This window comes from Ictalurus punctatus, chromosome 7, assembly GCF_001660625.3.
Source record: "Ictalurus punctatus breed USDA103 chromosome 7, Coco_2.0, whole genome shotgun sequence".
NCBI lineage: Eukaryota > Metazoa > Chordata > Actinopteri > Siluriformes > Ictaluridae > Ictalurus > Ictalurus punctatus.
Genome location: NC_030422.2, coordinates 31,078,727 through 31,098,184, shown reverse-complemented (window position 1 = coordinate 31,098,184; position 19,458 = coordinate 31,078,727). Strand labels below are relative to the sequence as shown.

Genomic DNA, 19,458 nt, shown 5'->3' with positions numbered 1-19,458 from the left:
ATATATATATATATATATATATATATATATATATATATATATATATATATATATATATATATATATATTTGTATGTACAGGGAGACCAGAGGCAGTACTGAGTGTATCTCCACAGAGCTGGATGACTGAAGGAGACTCAGTGACTCTAGGCTGTGAGGTTACAGACTCCTCTACAGACTGGACATTCAGCTGGTACAGAGAGATTCTCTACAGAGACAATGATGGCCATATGAATTATAATGTAGTGCCCCTCTCAGACAGCAGCAGAGAATCTGGAGGCTCCTACACTCTCAGTCCTGCTGCTCTTAATCACACAGGAGTGTATATCTGCAGTGCAGCGAGAGAGGAACGAACCTTTCACACAGAGTTCAGCCTTCGACAGCCACTATGGATCACTGGTGTGTTGCATTATTGAATATAGATGGTTAAATAAAATATATAAATGTACACAGCATTGATTTTAAATTTGGAGACTCACAGCTGTGATAATGTTTGGTGTAAAAATCTTTATATTCACCCTCCTGAGTGAGGAATGTTTAAGGCAGTTGAATAGCCCTAAGCACTGGTAGAGGATTATTCTCCTTCAAATAGCACTGTTTAATTAAACGAGGTGTGAATGTGTTCAGTGTAAGTTATGTCATGAAAACACAATCATAATAACACATGTGAATTATAATGTTCTGTGTTTAAGGTAAATCTCCTCCAGTCTCTCTGATCATCAATCCCAGCAGAACTCAACACTTTACTAGAGACTCTCTCTCACTGAGCTGTGAGGACCAGAGTAAATCTGCTGGATGGACAGTGAGACGATACACACACAGTGAGAGAGTGTCAGATTGTTCACAGGGGGGATCAGTTATAGGATCTACATGTAAAATCAGCTCCCTCTCCACATTCTACACTGGAGTTTACTGGTGTGAGTCTGAATCTGGAGAAAACAGTAATCCTGTCAACATCACAGTGCATGGTGAGTCTTCATGTAGTGTGTTTATTGTTAAAGGAGAAGGGAAATGTTTCATTACAGACTATTCAGAACTCTGAGTTTCCAACTGGGAGAACTGTTCAACAAGACACACTGAACTGGTTTATCTCAGTAATGTTTTGAAAGTTCTGAATGTTTTGTCATTTTAATATTACCTGAAGACAGCAACAGAACGGCACAGTGGAGTTTCTCTCATGAGCTGAATCAGTTACGGTAGAGCAGGTGAAACACTGAATGAGGCTGTAATGTGACTCTACACAACTCTAGTTTTACACTCCTGAAGAGTTTCCATCCAATTCAACACCACAAACGCAATACAGTGCGGGAAAAAAGTATTTGATCCCCTGCTGGTTTTGTACGTTTGCCCACTGAAAAAGAAATGATCAGTCTATAATTTTAATGGTAGATTTATTTGAACAGTGAGAGACAGAATAACAACAAGAAAATCCAGAAAAACGCATGTCAAAAATGTTATAAATTGATTTGAGTAAATAAGTATTTGACCCCCTCTCAATCAGAACGATTTCTGGCTCCCAGGTGTCTTTTATACAGGTAAATGCAGGCTTGTTACCTGCATAAAAGACACCTGTCCACAGAAGCAATCAATCATTCAGATTCCAAACTTTCCACCATGGCCAAGACCAAAGAGCTCTCCAAGGATGTCAGGGACAAGATTGTAGACCTACACAAGTCTGGAATGTGCTACAAGACCATTGCCAAGCAGCTTGGTGAGAAGGTGACAACAGTTGGTGCGATTATTCGCAAATGGAAGAAACACAAAAGAACTGGCAATCTCCCTCGGCCTGGGGCTCCATGCAAGATCTCACCTCGTGGAGTTGCAGTGATCATGAGAACAGTGAGGAATCAGCCCAGAACTACACGGGAGGATCTTGTCAATGATCTCAAGGCAGCTGGGACCATAGTCACCAAGAAAACAATTGGTAACACACTACGCCGTGAAGGACTGAAATCCTGCAGTGCGCGCAAGGTCCGCTGCTCAAGAAAGCACATATACATGCCCGTCTGAAGTTTGCCACTGAACATCTGAATCATTCAGAGGACAACTGGGTGAAGGAATTGTGGTCAGATGAGACCAAAATGGAGCTCTTTGGCATCAACTCAACTCGCCGTGTTTGGAGGAGGAGGAATGCTGCCTATGACCCCTGGAACACCGTCCCCACCGTCAAACAAGGAGGTGGAAACATTATGCTTTGGGGGTGTTTTTCTGATAAGGGGACAGGACAACTTCACTGCATCAAAGGGACGGTGGACGGGGCCATGTACCGTCAAATCTCATAGAAAATCTGTGGAGAGAGCTGAAGGTTCGAGTTGCCAAACGTCAGCCTCGAAACCTTAATGATTTGGAGAAGATCTGCAAAGAGGAGTGGGACAAAATCCCTCCTGAGATGTGTGCAAACCTGGTGGCCAACTACAAGAAACGTCTGACCTCTGTGATTGCCAACAAGGGTTTTTAAACCGAGTACTAAGTCATGTTTTGCAGAGGGGGTCAAATACTTATTTCCCTCATTAAAATGCAAATCAATTTATAACATTTTTGACATGCGTTTTTCTGGATTTTCTTCTTGTTATTCTGTCTCTCACTGTTCAAATAAATCTACCATTAAAATTATAGACTGATCATTTCTTTGTCAGTGGGCAAATGTACAAAATCAGCATCAAATACTTTTTTCCCTCACTGTAACACTAATGAGTTTCACACTGAAATCAAGTAGTGTTGATCAGAGTTTGTTCAAATAACTGCAGTCTCTGTAACTTTCAGTCAGTATTGGCTTTACACTATAATACATATCAATTAGTTATTAACTAAGGATATTTATAATTAGTCACTGTTTATATAAAGAAATATTCATGTTATAATTTTTGCTGTACATGTGATTTTCTGTGTTCTAGATGGTGATGTGATCCTGGAGAGTCCTGTCCATGCTGTGACTGAGGGACATCCTCTGACTCTACGCTGTTTATATCGATACACAAAGTCCTCAAACCTCCGAGCTGATTTCTATAAAGATGGATCAGTTCTCCAGACACAGACTACAGGAGAGATGATCATCCATAGTGTCTCAAAGTCAGATGAAGGTTTCTACCACTGTAAACACCCAGAGAGAGGAGAGTCACCGAAAAGCTGGGTCTCAGTCAGAGGTGAGAAACCTTGTGAGAATTTCTTTTTATTTATTTCTATCTTAAATGACAGCGTTTAGATGTACACTGCTTAAATGCTTAAATTCTGGTCTCTTTCTTTCCTCAGGCTCAGGTTCTAGATCCAGTGCTGGAACTGTAGGAGTGGCTGTGGGACTGAGTTTGGCCGCCTTCTTCATTATTTTATTAATCTTAATGATCCTGCTGTGGTTCTGCAAAATAAAGAAAGGTCTGATAACTGCTTTATCTAAGTAATATAGAATATAATACTTACTTGGAGTATATAGCATAGAGTATAATACTGATTTATATTAAGTTGATGAAAGAGGGGCTTGTTTAGAATATTGGACACATTTAAATTAATATGGTCAGAGTCCAGATTATAGTGTACAGAATTAAACAACGTTAATAAAATGTAGATTGCACAATAAACAAAAAATTACTTTCCAGTATTAACTATGGAAATCCCTGTCAAATGACACTGTTATTAGCATTATATCCATAGTTAGTATTTGTAACTATTCCTCACTGTTTATTTTTATTTTTTATTTTTTGATAATTCCCCCACAGGGCTGTACAGTGTACTGTAATCAGCGCTGTGTAAAATAAAGTGTTTCCTACAATATTTACACCCGGTTCAGATGTAGAATCTGTCTCCCTCTATAGAAAATCAGACATCAGAGCAGAATCAGAGCCGGTCAGGAGCTGAAGACTCTCACTCAGGACACACACCACTTCAGGCTGGTCAGACACTCTGTCAATCACTGTTTATTTCTACATTTCTTCATAAAACAACTTTTTTTTTTTTTTTTTTTTTTGCATTTTTCTAGAATGTTTCTTCTGTTTTCAGAAGGAAATGCTAATATCTGTACCACTGTGGACCAGGCAGATGCGAGTGGAACAGGTAGCTTTATTACAAACACTTCCTGTTGCAGTAGGAGACATAACTGTAGATGAATGTTGTACAGAAGTGTCTTGTAGTGATTAACACACTGCACTGTGTTCAGGTGAAGCTGCAGCTGAGAGCAGAGAAGACACTTACGCAGAGGTCACAGAGAAAAATAAGGCAAAGGGGAACAACGGTAGAGTATTTTTAATGATGAGACATTTCACATAAATCTACAAGTGGAACAGTCTTTTATATATACAGTCATCTATTACACTGACAATCACTGTGCTGAACAGATGCTACAGTGCATACTGAAAGATAAAGGAATTATTACTATAGACCACTTTAAGGACGTAAACAATAATAAACGAGTTACAGTGCTACTGCACATGTCTGGTCCTGAAGCATTTCCATTTCGCTATTTTTAAATCCCAGACGAGTCAAAACAAAATGACAAGCGCATACTTTTTAGGTCTAGCTAAATCTGAATTGTTGAGGTATTTACAAAAACTGAAAATAAATGAAGTGGCATTACCCAGGGAGAGAACTTTTCACACAGAACATTAAACGTTTACATGAAGATACTTATCCAGACATGTACCATTAGCTGGTTGAGAGCCAGTGCGTCTACACGAGAGATGCAGTAAAAGCCTATCGCAGTCTGGATGCTTGGAGTTACTTCCCTGGTGGAAAAGTTGGGAACATTTGTTTGTACAATTTGGATGAACATTTGTCTTGTGTTTGAAGTTGAAGCAAGTCAAACATCGTCAAAATGTACTCTGCGTGTCTCGGCGTTAAGATGACCAGGGAGGTTTTTATTGGCCGTTGTACCTGGTTAATTCATAATGTTAACAGTTACTACTGTTATTGTTTAAAATGCATTAGTGCATGCTGGAATAAACATAAACCAAGCTTAAGAAGTGATGGAAAACTGTTCTTTATGGTTATCTTTTGTAAACTAATGTTAGCTAATGTTACACAATACAAAATTATTATAAAGTGCTACTCATCGCATCTGTCAGCTGACTAGATAGCTAGATAACGAATGTGAACTGCTACCTTCCTAGTTATAACCCACAGAACATTAAGAAATGAAACGGAAATACAAACCTGGCATTGTCGCTACAAACGTATCAAAAAGCGGGCTAGCTACATATTGTAGGGATTTTAGTTAGCGGTGGGCGGAGCACAGACACACAGGAGGCTGTTTCAATGTTATGGGGGATTTATTTAAGCCAATCGGTGAACGGGGGTGTGTGCGCGTGTGTGGGTTGAAGGGCGATTGGGCGGTGAGGATCTCAGCCGTTGGCGGTTACAGTCAATAGGGCGGGGCGGAGCCGTCACTCGCGTCGGAGTCACCTGAAACCCGAAAAAACACACAACAGCGATTAGCAGACAGGCACGCGACGGCAAAACTGCATAAAACACGCCAGAAATTCGCGCACGTGCTCGGAAATATTTCTCTCTTTGTGCGAGTGGAATATCGCCCTTTTATACTCTCCCCTCGCTTGCTGGATGGTGGAATTCTTCCGCACGGTGCACCAATCACGAACCGTGGGTGTGTCGGCGGCCCCGCCCCGCAGCCACGTGCTCTCTGGATGTCCAAAACATTTGGTGGCGCTGAAGCGGAACTGTCTCTTCTGCGCCACTGCGGCAGTCGCGTGAGCAGTGATCTTCGTTTCCTGTACGCCGGCTACCGGCCTGGCGCCACAATATGAAAACAATGACGGAGCCACTACGCTGGCTCAAATTATGCTGCGTCATGTTTAAATAATGCATGAAAAGAAATACAAACAACTCAGTGGCAAAAATGTTGTTTATTTACTAGCGCTAAAGTGTGTTCTACATATCCTAGAATTGCTAATCGGTATACAGCTTCTCGCTTCACTGCTGGAATCCAGGTGTGTTTTTGTTTTTCGGAAATCTAAACACTTTAATTTAATAAGTAGGTTATATCTGGGCCTGAGGGAGCATCCAACCACCGAGCAACATGGTCCTAGTTTTAATACTGACATTTTTAATGGCGAGATACAATATCGCAATCTCACTGTGCATAAAGCACCTGCCGTTGTTTTGAATGTGCTCGACAACTAACCAGAAACGTCCAAGGAACAAAGACGCCACTTCCTGAAACTGACAAATAGCCACTGAGATGTTTCTATAAAAACTGAGACTTCAACAGCACTGTGGTATAAGTGATGCTGTAATGAATGATGTATTATAAGGCTGGTGATCTGTGATGGTTTTGTTCTCTCTGCAGATGTTGATGCTGAACCCAGTGGTAGTGATGTGACTTATAGTGAACTTGTAATAAAACCACAGAAAAAATCTATGAGAATAAAAGGTAGAGAAAACCATTATTTAATGTGTTTAGATGGATTTTTCTAGAGATTAATACAATATCTCTTGCTCCAATTAGAAAAAGCCAGTGTTGGTGCTGATACTGTATACTCAGAGCTGAAGCTGAACACCAAGGTAAGACTGATGACACCAGCTTGTTATGAAGCTTAAAAGACAAACCGAACACCATGAAGTAAGAAATAGGTATTAGGCAGGATTTGGGCTCTAGCAGTTGTAAGGTGAACTACAAAAACATTGAAAAGGTTGGGTTTACTCCTTGTACACAAAGCCCCACTTCCCAGAATCTTAGTTTGGTAGCTAGCTAGAGAACTTTCCATCGTCTTCTAATAGTTTGTTATAATAGTTTGTTATGAATATTCAAAGAACTGACACCAAACAACTTGATGATTTGTTGCAGCAGCCATCGAATCAGAAAGTTAGTACTAGAGAACCAGACATTAGTCAGAAGAGAGCCTGAGCTGTAATTCTAGTATTATAATTGAGCAAAGGGGAGTGGTTTAATGTGGAGCCAGATGGGTAATGGCTGATGTTGCACACCTGAACCTGGCTTCCTGACCTGTATTTATGTGATCTTTTTCTCTATGCAAACTCAGACTTCACTGGACTGAACTCAACCATGTGGACATCCGATCTGCTCATGGGCAAGTGTGGCTGGACTAAAGCTGGGGACCGTTTTGATTAAAGTGGTGGAAGAGGATGACACCACTTCAGTCCACAGCAGTGAAAAGAAATGTTTGCCAGATTCAGTAATACACCTGTGCAAACTGAAAGAGTAAATTAGATACTTAAAAATTAAATACACAGGGCTACAGATTTCACACTGTGGTTTGGATGATCTAGTAGACACCTTATGAAGTCCTATGATGTATAGCACACATTACAATGGTTGCACAATTGCTTGTTTTTTTGCTACAAATTGCTTATTTAATTTAGTTATGCATTTACACATTCCAGCTTTTGAGAAATTGTTCATTATAAGTTTTATTCTCACATTTTTACATTAGATTATTTACATTACTATCGTGTACCATGTGTCCTTTTTAACGTTGTTGTATGTTTCAACTTATACAGTACATTAATTAAACTCATTTAACCAGTCACTCATGTCACAGGTTAACGGTTGTTTTTTGCATACAGTCTGTAAAATGAACTGAAAATATAAAATTTAGTTTATCAGAAGGTAAATTAATGTGTCCTGACTCACACTATGTTCCTAAATTCTGTCATAATTGACCAGCTCAAGTTTTCTCATGCCTACTTGTGTGTTATATTGTGGCACATTAATGTTACCATCACTAAAAAACATAAATAAATATAAAAAAAAAAAAACAACCTAAACATGCTCAATTTTTTGTAATTCGGAGCACAAGTGCTCCTAAAAGAAATTGTTAGCGTAGAGCCCTGCTACGATACTGATGAAAATAGTATCTGAATGTTGCTATAGCGTTGGTCACAGGGGCGAGTTCATAAGGTAACATGGGTCTTTGTAAATGTGTTGATATGCCTGTGTGGGAGGAATGACTTCAGTAAGGTTGTAGTTCTTGCTTTTAAATCTGTCTTTTTGTCCGTTATCTTTAAATGATTTTTTTCAAGGCATTTGATACCCTCGAGCACCCTTTTCTGTTGAAGTCTTTAGAAATCTTTGGCTCTGGTCCCATGTTTCGTAGTGTAATATCCATGTTCTATAATGATGTTTTCAGTAGTGTTTCCCTGAACCTGGGTCTATCACCCAGAATTCAGATTAAATGAGGAATCCACCAAGGATGCCCAATTTCACCATTACTGTTTAACCTAGCAGTTCAATTAATGTCTTTCATCATAAAAAAGCAAAACTGAGGATAATATAGGTATTGATATTCTTGGCAGGACTTTCTCTAGAAGAAGAAATAGAGGGTATTCCAGTAAAAGAGGAGGTTAAGTACCCAGGGGTTATGATTACCAAGAACTGTGCTAATAGAGAACACTCAAACTTCAAATCTAAAACTGAAGGGATGAAAAAATCCTTAAATCATTGCTTTTCTAAAGACTTATCTATTTTGGGCAGAATCCTCGACTAAAACTGAGGGAATATCCAAACTTATATATTTATCTCACATGTTGAACATGGTCCCAAAAGTAGCTCAGTCTGTGAATTCAACATAAAATTGATCATCTATGAGTTTTATTTCAATTGAACACAAATTAGCTTCTGTTGTTGAGCACCATTTGTAAAAATCATTTTAAAAAATCTCTTTATAAATAAATAAATTTCTTATATCACTGACTCCCTTCCACAGAGGCAGCAATACACTATGACAGCAGTACACTATGAGAGCAGTACACTGAAAGCAGTACACTATGAGAACAGTACACTATGACTGCAGTACACTATGAGAGCAGTACACTATGAGAGCAGTACACTATGTCTGCAGTACTCTATGAGAGCAGTACACTATGACTGCAGTACACTATGAGAACAGTACACTATGAGAGCAGTACACTATGAGAACAGTACACTATGACAGCAGTACACTATGAGAACAGTACACTATGAGAGCAGTACACTATGAGAACAGTACACTATGACTGCATGACATCATGACTGCATGACATCATGAAATTCTAAATTCTTGATGACGTCTACCGGTCAGTGGCGAGGCCACATCAGTCTTTCAGTCTCCACGACAAAGAACAAACCTCCTTCACATCAACACAGACTTCTCCAGAAAATCTGAAAGACTCGTGCAGTCCAGCCAGGAGACGCCAAATTGTAGTGGACATTTTACAACACTCGCAGACTCGTCCTCTGAAGGTAAAACGGTTTATTACAGAAAGATGGTTAATGCAGGAGAGAATAAAGCAGGAAAGAATAATAAGAGCGCTCTGAAGCCCTTGTACTAAACCACTACTATAGATATGAAACGCAGAACATGACACACTTCGCGCGGTGGAGATAAACTTCTGTAGTTTTTCCCGTGTGCTTGTTGTTATTGTTCGTCTTCTTCTTCGTCACCACTTGTGGACGGACTAAAACACTTGCGCGTATTTGCTGCCCCCTTCAGGTCCGGAAGAATTGCAACCTCGGTGCCTCGATTGGAACGGTATCAACGCTGTGTGTGTCATTAACTCATTAAAAATGGTCCCTTTTAGCAAGTTACTGTGGTATGAGGGGAATTAAACACTTCCGGTGTGCTGTAATTAAAAAATAATGCACTTTATCTTGTTTTATTCCTTATATCATGTTTAATTACGTTTAGTATACTTCTATCTGTCTGCTGCTGTAATAGGTGAATTTCCCTCCATGATCATTAAATCTGTCTGTCTAACTAACACATGAATAAATAAATAAATGCTTGGTATACACTTATTGTTTTCCAGGGAACAATGATGGGATTTAAAGGAGCCATGAAAACGTTTTCAAAGAAACTAGGATTTATAAGCAGTGGCTCAAAGGCTGTAGAAGCTGAACTTGAGAAATTAAAGAAGGAAAATGCCCAGCTGAGGATGACTTTGGAGGACATGTCGAAACAAAATGGAAGGCTTTATCCTGCATATCCTGAGTCAGATGAAGCCAAGCTGCTGGAGGTGAGTCTCTTTTTGTCTGTAGAATTCAGACTATGAACGATGCACCCCTTACAGGTCGAGGAACACAACTGTTTTGAAGCACAAGGTTTTGACTTCAAGTTTCAAAGCTCCGAATCACTTCACTATTGTGTTCCATGCTTGGAGGAGTCACTTTGCATATTTTTTTTCTCTCCAAATGAATAAATAAAAATCAGCAATAATATGAAAAGTGAATAGTTTTTCTTCATAGTGGTAAAATGTTAAGAAACTGAACAGCTCCAAATAACTGATCGTTCTGCTAATACGGTTTTCCTCTGGAGGCTAGCCCGCTGTCTAGATAGATCTAATTTGTATGGAATAATTCTGAATGAGTGAGATTTTAATGGAGAGGGTGGCTTTTCATGGTGGATGAGACGATTATAAAGTTGCAAGTGCATTAAGATTGTACATCAGATTTGAGTATTCAACAACACCATGGTATGAAAATGTTTTAATATGTGGTTGTAGTTCTAGGTGAAGAATCACATTCTTGATGTATTTAATAGGTTCCTTCAGATGAGATCGCCATTCTCAAGGAGCAACTGCGAGATGTGAGTCGACAGAAAGCATGACACTCAGATTTTCTTCTACGTTGCTGCTCAGCATAGTTGAACTCATTACCCGATGACATGTGTTTTATTTCCCCCTGTGCTAGGCTCAGGAAAAAAATCAGAAATGGAAAGTTTATGACCATGAGAGAGAGTCCTGTATGCAGTGGAATCTGGCCAGACGTATAGAGCTCGAGCAGCAGTTAAACCAAGCCCAGCGAACACTAGAACAACAGCAGGAAGAGACCAAATCAGAAGGTAGGGCCTCGCCGAAAACCAGTAGGAAGTGATGTCACTTGAGTGAATTCACTTCTTTTACATGCTACGAGAAACTCTGCAACAAATGTTTTTAAAGGTCCACTTCACATCTGCTCTTTTTCTACTATAATGGCAAATTTCATCTGTTATCTAAGGTTATCTAAGGTTAATGGGTGCTTCAAGATTCTCTTAACTTGATGAAAGGTAATATTCAGAGGTCTGTCTTTCTGACTACCGTGATCCAGGTCAGTCACCTGCCTCCATGCAGCAGGAGAAGCAGCTGCAGGAGAGCCCGAGGGAGATGGAGGAGGAACGCAAAAGGGCGAGCCGCCTACAGGTCGAGTTGGTGGCGCTGAAAGCCAAGTATGAAGAGAAGAGCCGTGAGGTGGTGCGAGTCCAGGAGGAACTGCAAGTGGAGCGTAGAAGTTGGCGACAAACTTTAGCTTTACGGCATGAAGATCAGAAAAGAATGGCTGATTTAGAGCAACAGGTACAAGATTTTGCTACAGTGAACCTTTATATTACCAGATAGATGATGGAACGATTCTCTAAAGCATTTCCAACTTTATCTGGCAGGTCCAATCGTCTGCTAGAGACTTTGAGAACGAGAAACAGGACCGACAAAGTCTACAGCACCTGCTCCACAAAGTGCTGAAGGAGCTTCGCAAGGCTAGAGACCAAATCACACGCTTGGAGTCGGCAGAAATCCACGTTCACCAAAGTATCACTTTTAAAAAAAAGGTAAAGTTGATTTTATAAGTAAATCAGAAAGTAATTCAGTCAATCCAAATCAGTGAACTTTATTTATTGATTGATTTATTTTAATAACAATATACAGAAACTGCAGCGAGAAACTCGGTTCTCTGAGCCAAGCTCATGCACCAGGCTGGATTTGGATAAGGCGACCAATCAGGACCGTATCCTGAACCCCACATCTCCATTAAAGAGCTCCAACACGTTGGATGAGCGCTTTCTGGACTGTCCCATCTGCAGCGCCTCATACCCTGTCAGCCAGCACAGAAAGCTCCTTGAACACATTGACTACTGCTTTAATTAAGGGATTAGGGCTTGATATTGCTTATATTTTCCATTTTTCCTCTTTTTTATGTCTTTTTATATTTTTGTATTCCAAATCAAATTTCCACTGTTTTTTCATTTAGTTTTGGATTAATCAATGGTGTGCTTGATCGGCTTTTGAGTATTTGCAAAGGTACTGCCTTTCCATCAATGTGGAGCATATTTAAAGTAAATTTTAACTCCTGTTCGTTCTGGTTGGGTAACTGTAATGTGCCCAAGTGGCAACTTTTCTTCCCTAGTATTACCTCAAAGGTGTTGAAGTGGCACAGGATAGACTCACTTTCAGTAATCTGTCCTGATGCTGGAAATCAGAACTGTCTTGAATTAGGCTGCATGTGTGTAAATCCTTGTATTAGACCGAATAATGAAAACAAAGCAAACCATCCAAAATCACTGAGCAAACTCGTGGTCAAGAAACCGGCAAAAGACAGACGGTCAGCAAACAGGACAAACTAGGTCAGGCCATAAACACGGGAACTTTGGACAGAAACAGGATCAAACGAGGAATGACACACAAAGTGAAAACACGGCTTGGTAATGTCACAACACATGTTAAGCTGAGCTTATACTTTGCAAAGAATGAATGAAATTCCACTGCAGTGGAAAAACATAATGCTGAGGATGAGAAGAAGCTTTTAGTTACAGTAGTACTGTGTACTGCATGAATCCTAAGTGCACACCAAACAGCTTTCAAAATGACTCCTGTACCAATCACAGTACAGATCTTTTCTTTTATATCCATTTTATGTTACAGTAGTGCAGACAGAACAAATGGCACTTAATCAAAAGGATATTGTTAGTAAAAGTTAGAAAAAAATCTGTTTACACATCAATACACTATATGTTCAAAAGTATGTGGACGCCTGACCATCACACCCATATGGCCTTCCCCAAACTGTAGCCGCAAAGTTGGAAGCACACAACTGTCTAAAATGTCTTTGTATGAAGTAGCATTACAATTTCCCTTCACTGGAACTAAGGGGCCCTCTCAGGGCCCTCTCATCCAACACCAGTGCCTAACCTCTTGCATTCTTGTGGCTGAATGGGCAAATCCCCACAGCCCCAGTCCAAAATCTAGTGAAAAGTATTTCCAGAAGAGTGGAGTTATAGGAGTGAAGGGGAGACCACATCTATATTAATGCCTACGTTTTTAGAATGGGATGTTCAAAACTCAGGTGTCCACATACTTTTGGTCATACCATGTACATTCTAAAAAAAAAAGAGCTTATCCTGTTTGTGTTCCATAATCAATGCTTTTATGCTTGTAATAATAATAATTTAGTCATTCTATTTATATTATAATGTTGTTGAATTCTTAAATCTGACTGGTCAGGAGGTGTTCATCAGTTTTCTAATGCCTCGTGATAACAGGACTTAACTGCCACAACATTAAGCAGAACTATAAACTGATTTTTAAAAAGCATGCCGAGTTATTGTTTACTTCATTTGAAAAAATATTGTCAAATGACTGTGTTATAAGAGTATAAAACACTTTGGGATGTGCTGTTATAAGAAAAGAATCTGCTTAGGGGTTGTAACCAAATCACACCATGAAGATTTCCTATGGAAATAACACAGCCTAGTATGTTTTAGTCCTTAGATATCACGCTGGCCTTATTTAATTTGATATTGCCTCGATACCACTTCACAAGCAAGAGCTGTGTAGGCTAACATTTAGCCTATTATTTATTTGATGTTTTCCGAATTTGTGTCCATGTGACTTTCTACTGTGTTTAGGGGTTTAAAGCTATGATTAATTGGATTTAGCAGCCATCAAGAGTAACTTACTATAATTTACAGGGCAAAGCGAAAAAAGAAAACTCAAAATAAAACAAGATATCTAGAGCAATCATCTTGTATTCCAAAACAGATGATAGCATTGAAGGCACACACACACACTGTCATTATCCACAATCTGAGTAGATGCACAGGTCAAATAAGAAAACTTCTGCAAGATATCAATTCATTTACAAAAAAAGCAGATTTGTACTTCATTATATTTACTGTTGCATATAGCTAGGAGAAAATCGCTCTTCTGAGCCGCATGTTGTGCACGTCCTGGACATGTTTCTGCCTCTCTGTCAGGTTGCTGCTCAGGGACTGTCTGATGACAGGAAAAATAACCTTCTCTCTCACATTCACCTGGGTCTGATGTCTACAGCAGGAAAATAAGCATAGCATAACAGGGTCTAGAATGCTATATATACATACATGTATGTCTTGTTTTCAGTCATACACCGAATCTTTTCCATGTTTACATCATTTTCTCTGTTTCTTTTTTTTTCCAGTTTCATTTTTATTGAACATTTCTGCTGAACATTTCTGCTGACCTAAACATTTCTGCTGACTTAAACATTTCTGCTGAATATTTCTGCTGAATATTTCTGCTGGACATTTCTGCTGAACATTTCTGCTGAACATTTCTGATGAACATTTCTGCTGAACATTTCTGCTGAACATTTCTGCTGAACATTTCTGATGAACATTTCTGCTGGACATTTCTGCTGAACTAAACATTTCTTCTGGACATTTCTGCTGAACACGTCTACCAAACATGTCTGCTGAACATGACCTTTTTTCTTCTCTCCTCCACTCCCTTTCCCAAATATTCCATTGCGAAGAAAATAAATAAATAAAGAAAGAAAGAAAATAAAAAACCAATTGAGCAACACACAGCAGTAAACATTCACAGATTTTTTTTTCTTTTCAGTCACAGTTGAGAGGGGTCAAGGTCATTTTAGGCAGGTCTGGAGCAGTGTTCTCTGTTAGAATAAATCCCTTTGGGGGAGATTATGCACTTTGGAACTTTGCAGCTGTTATACATGCACAAACAGATACATTATACACTAAAGGAAAAGGAAAACATTAAAGAGCATCATAATCCCTTTAAAGTAGTGCCACAAAACCTGTAGCACAACAACATCAAGACCACTCCTGGAAATATTAAAATCCCTGTGTTACTGGATGCCACCAACGAACAGGAATCGGCCCATGATTAAATAAATCTACACTACATACCAGATAGCAATAGCCAGATGATGCTTGAATCTAACTTTCAGAAGCCAGACAGATAGAGGACAACACCCACTGATCCTGGCACACATCAGCTAGTTCTAAACTACCTGTTGCTGGAGACATAAACCACACTTACCGGTAGCAAGTAGCAAATTCGTCTAAAAATGATTGCAGGTACACTTATCCATTCACCCTGATTGCAAGGAAAATGCCGGCACCGGTGAATGGGAACAAACGAGAGAGAACTTCCATGGAGCAATCCCGGACGTCCACATCTTGAGGTTTAAATGCACTTCCTCCTGCACCATAAGCCAATCTCTGGCTACAAGTTAATGGGTGTCAGCACCTCTGTTATTCCAAGTGAATTGAACCCACTTCAGAGTTCTGAAGAACAGAACTGCAGTTTGTTGAGAAATTCATGGTGCAATGCTAACAGAAATAAATTTTTAACTGTAATAAAAACATTCCCAAAGTATGGCTGTGTAACCTACTGTACATGTTAACTTCAATCACAGGAAGTAGAGTAGACCTGGTTTTGTTTTTATGATTCAAAAGCTGACCATTCAGCCTCTTTCTTCTGTTAAAATCCTCACTTGAATAAAACGATTTCAAATGCCAACAAGCAAAGATTAATCCAACAGACCATTATAATGGATCTCCTAACAGATGGAAACTAAATCCGTGTGGCGACGGGCCGGCAGCCGGTGCACAAGAAGTAAAGATCGCTCCTGCTCTCCTGCCGCTGTGGTGCTGAAGGGACAGCTCCGCTTCAGAACCACCAATGTCTTGGACAGCTGGAGTGCGCGTGGCTGCGGGGCGGAGCCGCCGACACACACATGGCTGGCGGCTGATAAGAAGCGCGGCAATTCTCCACCACCAGGCAGCCGACGGGGGAGTATAAAAGGGCGATCCTCCGTTCGCAAAGGGAGAGGAGGCTCCAAGGCTTGCATACGAATCTGTTGTGTGGTTTTTTGCAGAGACTCCGACGCGACCGAAGACTCCTCACCCTGGCAGCCCCGCGGACGTCTGAGCACTCACAGCATCACTCTTGCACACACACTTTAAATAAATTCTAAACCTAAACAGCCTCCTGTGTGTCTGTGCTCTGCCCACCGCTGGCTAGATTCCCTACATCAGTTAAGTTAAAACAATTCGTGATTTATGTTTCTTTTGAAACAATATGTTGTCCTAATTTCATTGGATAGATGTTCCCTCAACATCATAGCCTAGAGGAAATATTACATCACATTTCCTATTGGTGAATCTGTTCATTTCCTCAGGTCCTGTTTTAGCTTGTAGGCTGCTGTTAACATGTTGTTGAAAGGCAAGACAATTTTTTTTGTTTGTTTGTTTATGGTGTGTTGTTATTGATTGGGAAAGGCGCATACAATGTTTGACCACTAGGTACAATAATATCTCTATAATGAATATAATGGCAGTGATGCAAATGAAGTCCAGAAAGGCCATAAGTTATTTATTTATCCTTTCTCTCTGCCGTTCTCTTGATATCATTAATTATTTTTCTTCTGGTTCTCACAAAAGCAGTTTCCTCTACATAAAAAAGTTGTTGTTTTTATATAATTCTCATATCACAATGCAGCATTAGGCATACAGTACATGCTGTACATCATGGATGAGTGCATCTGTTTTTAAAGTAATCATTGGCTGACAGAACAGAAAATAACTATATGTTTTAGTGTTAGACAATTTACAAATTGGTGTCCGTCCAGAAAGGATATGTATGTATTTTTTTTATCTTGTAATCTCAACATAACAAAAGATGTTTTCCTCACATTTTTGTATTCTTTTTTTTTTATTTATGTTGAAATGCATAATTAGGTATGCATGTTGTATATCATGAATGGGATCATGCATTTTTACTTTAATCAGAGAGCATACAGTGGTGGAGTTACGGCTTTAGGGCTCTAAGGTCATGGGTTCCTGAGCTTGGGTGAATGTATGGAGATTTACTTATTTTTTTTCCACAAATTTCCCCTGCAGGGTCGATGAAAGTCTGTAAATCTGTCTGTCTGTCTGTCTGTCTGTCTGTCTGTCTGTCTGTCTGTCTGTCTACAGCATTATGTTTTTTTCTGACAAATTGTGCACAGTAGAGAGTGTTGGAGACAATGTGAGTGCAGTAGAGAGTGTTGGAGACAAATTGAGTGCAGTAGAGAGTGTTGGAGATTATGTGAGTGCAGTAGAGAGTGTTGGAGATTATGTGAGTGCAGTAGAGAGTGTTGGAGACAAAGTGAGTGCAGTAGAGAGTGTTGGAGACAAAGTGAGTGCAGTAGAGAGTGTTGGAAACAAAGTGAGTGCAGTAGGGAGTGTTGGAGACAAAGTGAGTGCAGTAGAGAGTGTTGGAAAAAAAGTGTTTTGAGATATCAAGATATTTTAAAACAATAACAAATGAAACACTAGCTACAAGCATGCTGCAGGGGAAATATCTGCATTAATGCTCATTTCTGGCTAACGGCTTTCATCAGCGTAATAACCATAATAACCATGGTAACCAGTGACAGAAAAGGAGGCATGCCCAAGGAATTACACTAACACTAAAGGTCACACTTTCAACACATTTGTCACTTTATTTGAGGCCCAATTAGTCTTTTTTGTCAACATTCTCAGGTGTCGTTCTCTTACAGGCAGAACATGGGAAATTCCACACAGACAGGAACCTGAGTCCAGGCTCATGCTACAAACTCCAGGCTTTACTTTTCTCCTCTGCGTGTATCTCAAACAGAATTTTAACAGCACTTTAAAGTCCTGAATGATGAAATTAGCCTATGATTAGGATATGTACTGAGTGTTACAGTGAAACAGTCCATTGGTTTTATGTCCTGCTGTTTGGATTAATGTGTCCACTGAGTCCTTGTATCAGGAATAATATCTGCTGATACATGTTTGATACACACACTGTATTTCTTTCATATGAGTTCAGTGTGTCGAAAACGTGCTGTTTTTAATCATACACTGCATCTTTTTCATGTGTCAGTATATCATGTTCTCTGTTTCTGTTCTTTTTTTAGTGCTGATTTCACTTGTACCAGTGACACCTGCTCAGGGTAATAATATACAGTTGTATTTTACATTTCTTTCTTTATTTGTTCATGAGTACATGTCTGAGTTGTACTGGAGTTGAGGAGGTTGTTTCTGTACATTACCAAGCCAATTTTTTTAGATTGTTTAATCAATAGAATGTTTGTGGTTGTAAAGAAAGGAAGTTACTTTTAATTAATTAATTATGGAAGTAAACAAACATTAATAAATGAATTAATTTGATTGGAAATGGAACTGGTTGTGTTTGTACATTACCAAGTAGAGTTTGTCCATTTGCATTTTAATTTATTTTAACTAACAAATTTATACTACAGAAATTAATAAGTCATTTTATTTCTGGTTCACAGTGGTTCTGTAAGTTTACATCAAAGCAGTATTTCAAATTATATGTTTACTTCCCGTTAAATTGTTCATAGTTTTGTTTTAAATAGCTTTTTGCACCTCTGTGGGAATTTCTTTATGTACTTGATTAACAATAGATTATTTTTGTTTTTAATATAGGGATTCCTAAAGCTGTGGTGTCCATAAAACCTTATAAACATGTGTTCACTTCTAGGCATTATACAGAATCCTTGGTCCCCCTACCTTTACGAAATCCTGACTGATACGGTGAGAGAAGCCCTTTACATTCTATATAGTGATCTAATCTATCTGTTACCATCCTCTCCATAGTTTCCCCTAACTGTGATGTTAATGCTATGGGTTTATAGCTTGCTGGATCTGACAGGTCTTTGAGGTTTGAGTATTGGAACTAGAACTGCCTGTTTCCATGTTAGTGGGATTTTTCCTGTATTCCATACCATATTGAACTTAGTCTCAATACTACATCAAGTGTGATGTCCCTCATGTGACCTAACATGCTATAGCATATACCGTCTTTCCCTGGTGCCGTTTGCCGTGCATTTGATACGGCGCTTTTTAAATCAAATAGAGTAAATGGCAAGTAAACTCTCCCCCTGATGTAGTCCTTCTTTCTACTATCCCTGGATTTTGGGCAAGTGTCTGATCTCTATACTGCTTGGCTGTTGAGGATAGATTTTCAGTACTGTGGATCTTCACAAAAGTTTTTACCAAAAGTTCCGCTTTTTCTGCACTGCTAATCGCATTTCTATTATTGCTACTTAACACTGGTATGCCTAGGACTGGAGGCCTTGTCTCCACAGTGAACCAAGATCATGTAGCTTCTCCAGCAGATCATCATGCCAGGTTGATTGTTGCATGATTTCTGTATTTTAGCAGTGTCCTACAATGGTAAACATAAACACCAGTTGCTCTGATGTCCATGTGCTGTAAAATAAATAAATAAATAAATCGGCTACGAAACAAAAACAGCACCATTATGGATCCGGAGAGGCCTCTGCGTGCTACTGCTGTGCCGCCATCTTACTAACGATCGCAAATAGTATTAAATTGAAAAATCAATTCTGGTTGACTTTAATGTGAAAAGCATTCAAACAAAGAAGTAAAAACATATTTTATCAGCCAGTTTTCTGCAACCAGTTTGTTTCATTTTGTGATTTTCTGTTAGGTGT

General features: G+C 39.3%; 2 protein-coding genes across 2 annotated transcripts; both read left to right on the top strand.

Moving 5' to 3' along the window:
* Window positions 1-112: 112 nt before the first annotated feature.
* Window positions 113-7,688, top strand: LOC108268237 (low affinity immunoglobulin gamma Fc region receptor II). Its single transcript, XM_053681687.1, has 10 exons — window positions 113-398; window positions 692-979; window positions 2,894-3,142; window positions 3,249-3,368; window positions 3,806-3,883; window positions 3,990-4,043; window positions 4,147-4,221; window positions 6,289-6,372; window positions 6,448-6,503; window positions 6,983-7,688. Exons 1-10 carry the CDS (start codon window positions 122-124, stop codon window positions 6,995-6,997), a joined length of 1,296 nt encoding a protein of 431 aa, XP_053537662.1. The 5' UTR covers window positions 113-121; the 3' UTR covers window positions 6,998-7,688.
* A 1,320-nt stretch (window positions 7,689-9,008) lies between these two features.
* LOC128633070 (centrosomal protein of 55 kDa-like) lies at window positions 9,009-13,731 on the top strand. The gene is made up of 7 exons (XM_053681688.1): window positions 9,009-9,180; window positions 9,747-9,953; window positions 10,478-10,522; window positions 10,627-10,777; window positions 11,023-11,267; window positions 11,354-11,518; window positions 11,616-13,731. The coding sequence occupies exons 2-7, from the start codon at window positions 9,753-9,755 to the stop codon at window positions 11,832-11,834; spliced, it is 1,026 nt and encodes a 341-aa protein (XP_053537663.1). The 5' UTR covers window positions 9,009-9,180; window positions 9,747-9,752; the 3' UTR covers window positions 11,835-13,731.
* The last annotated feature ends 5,727 nt before the right edge of the window (window positions 13,732-19,458 follow it).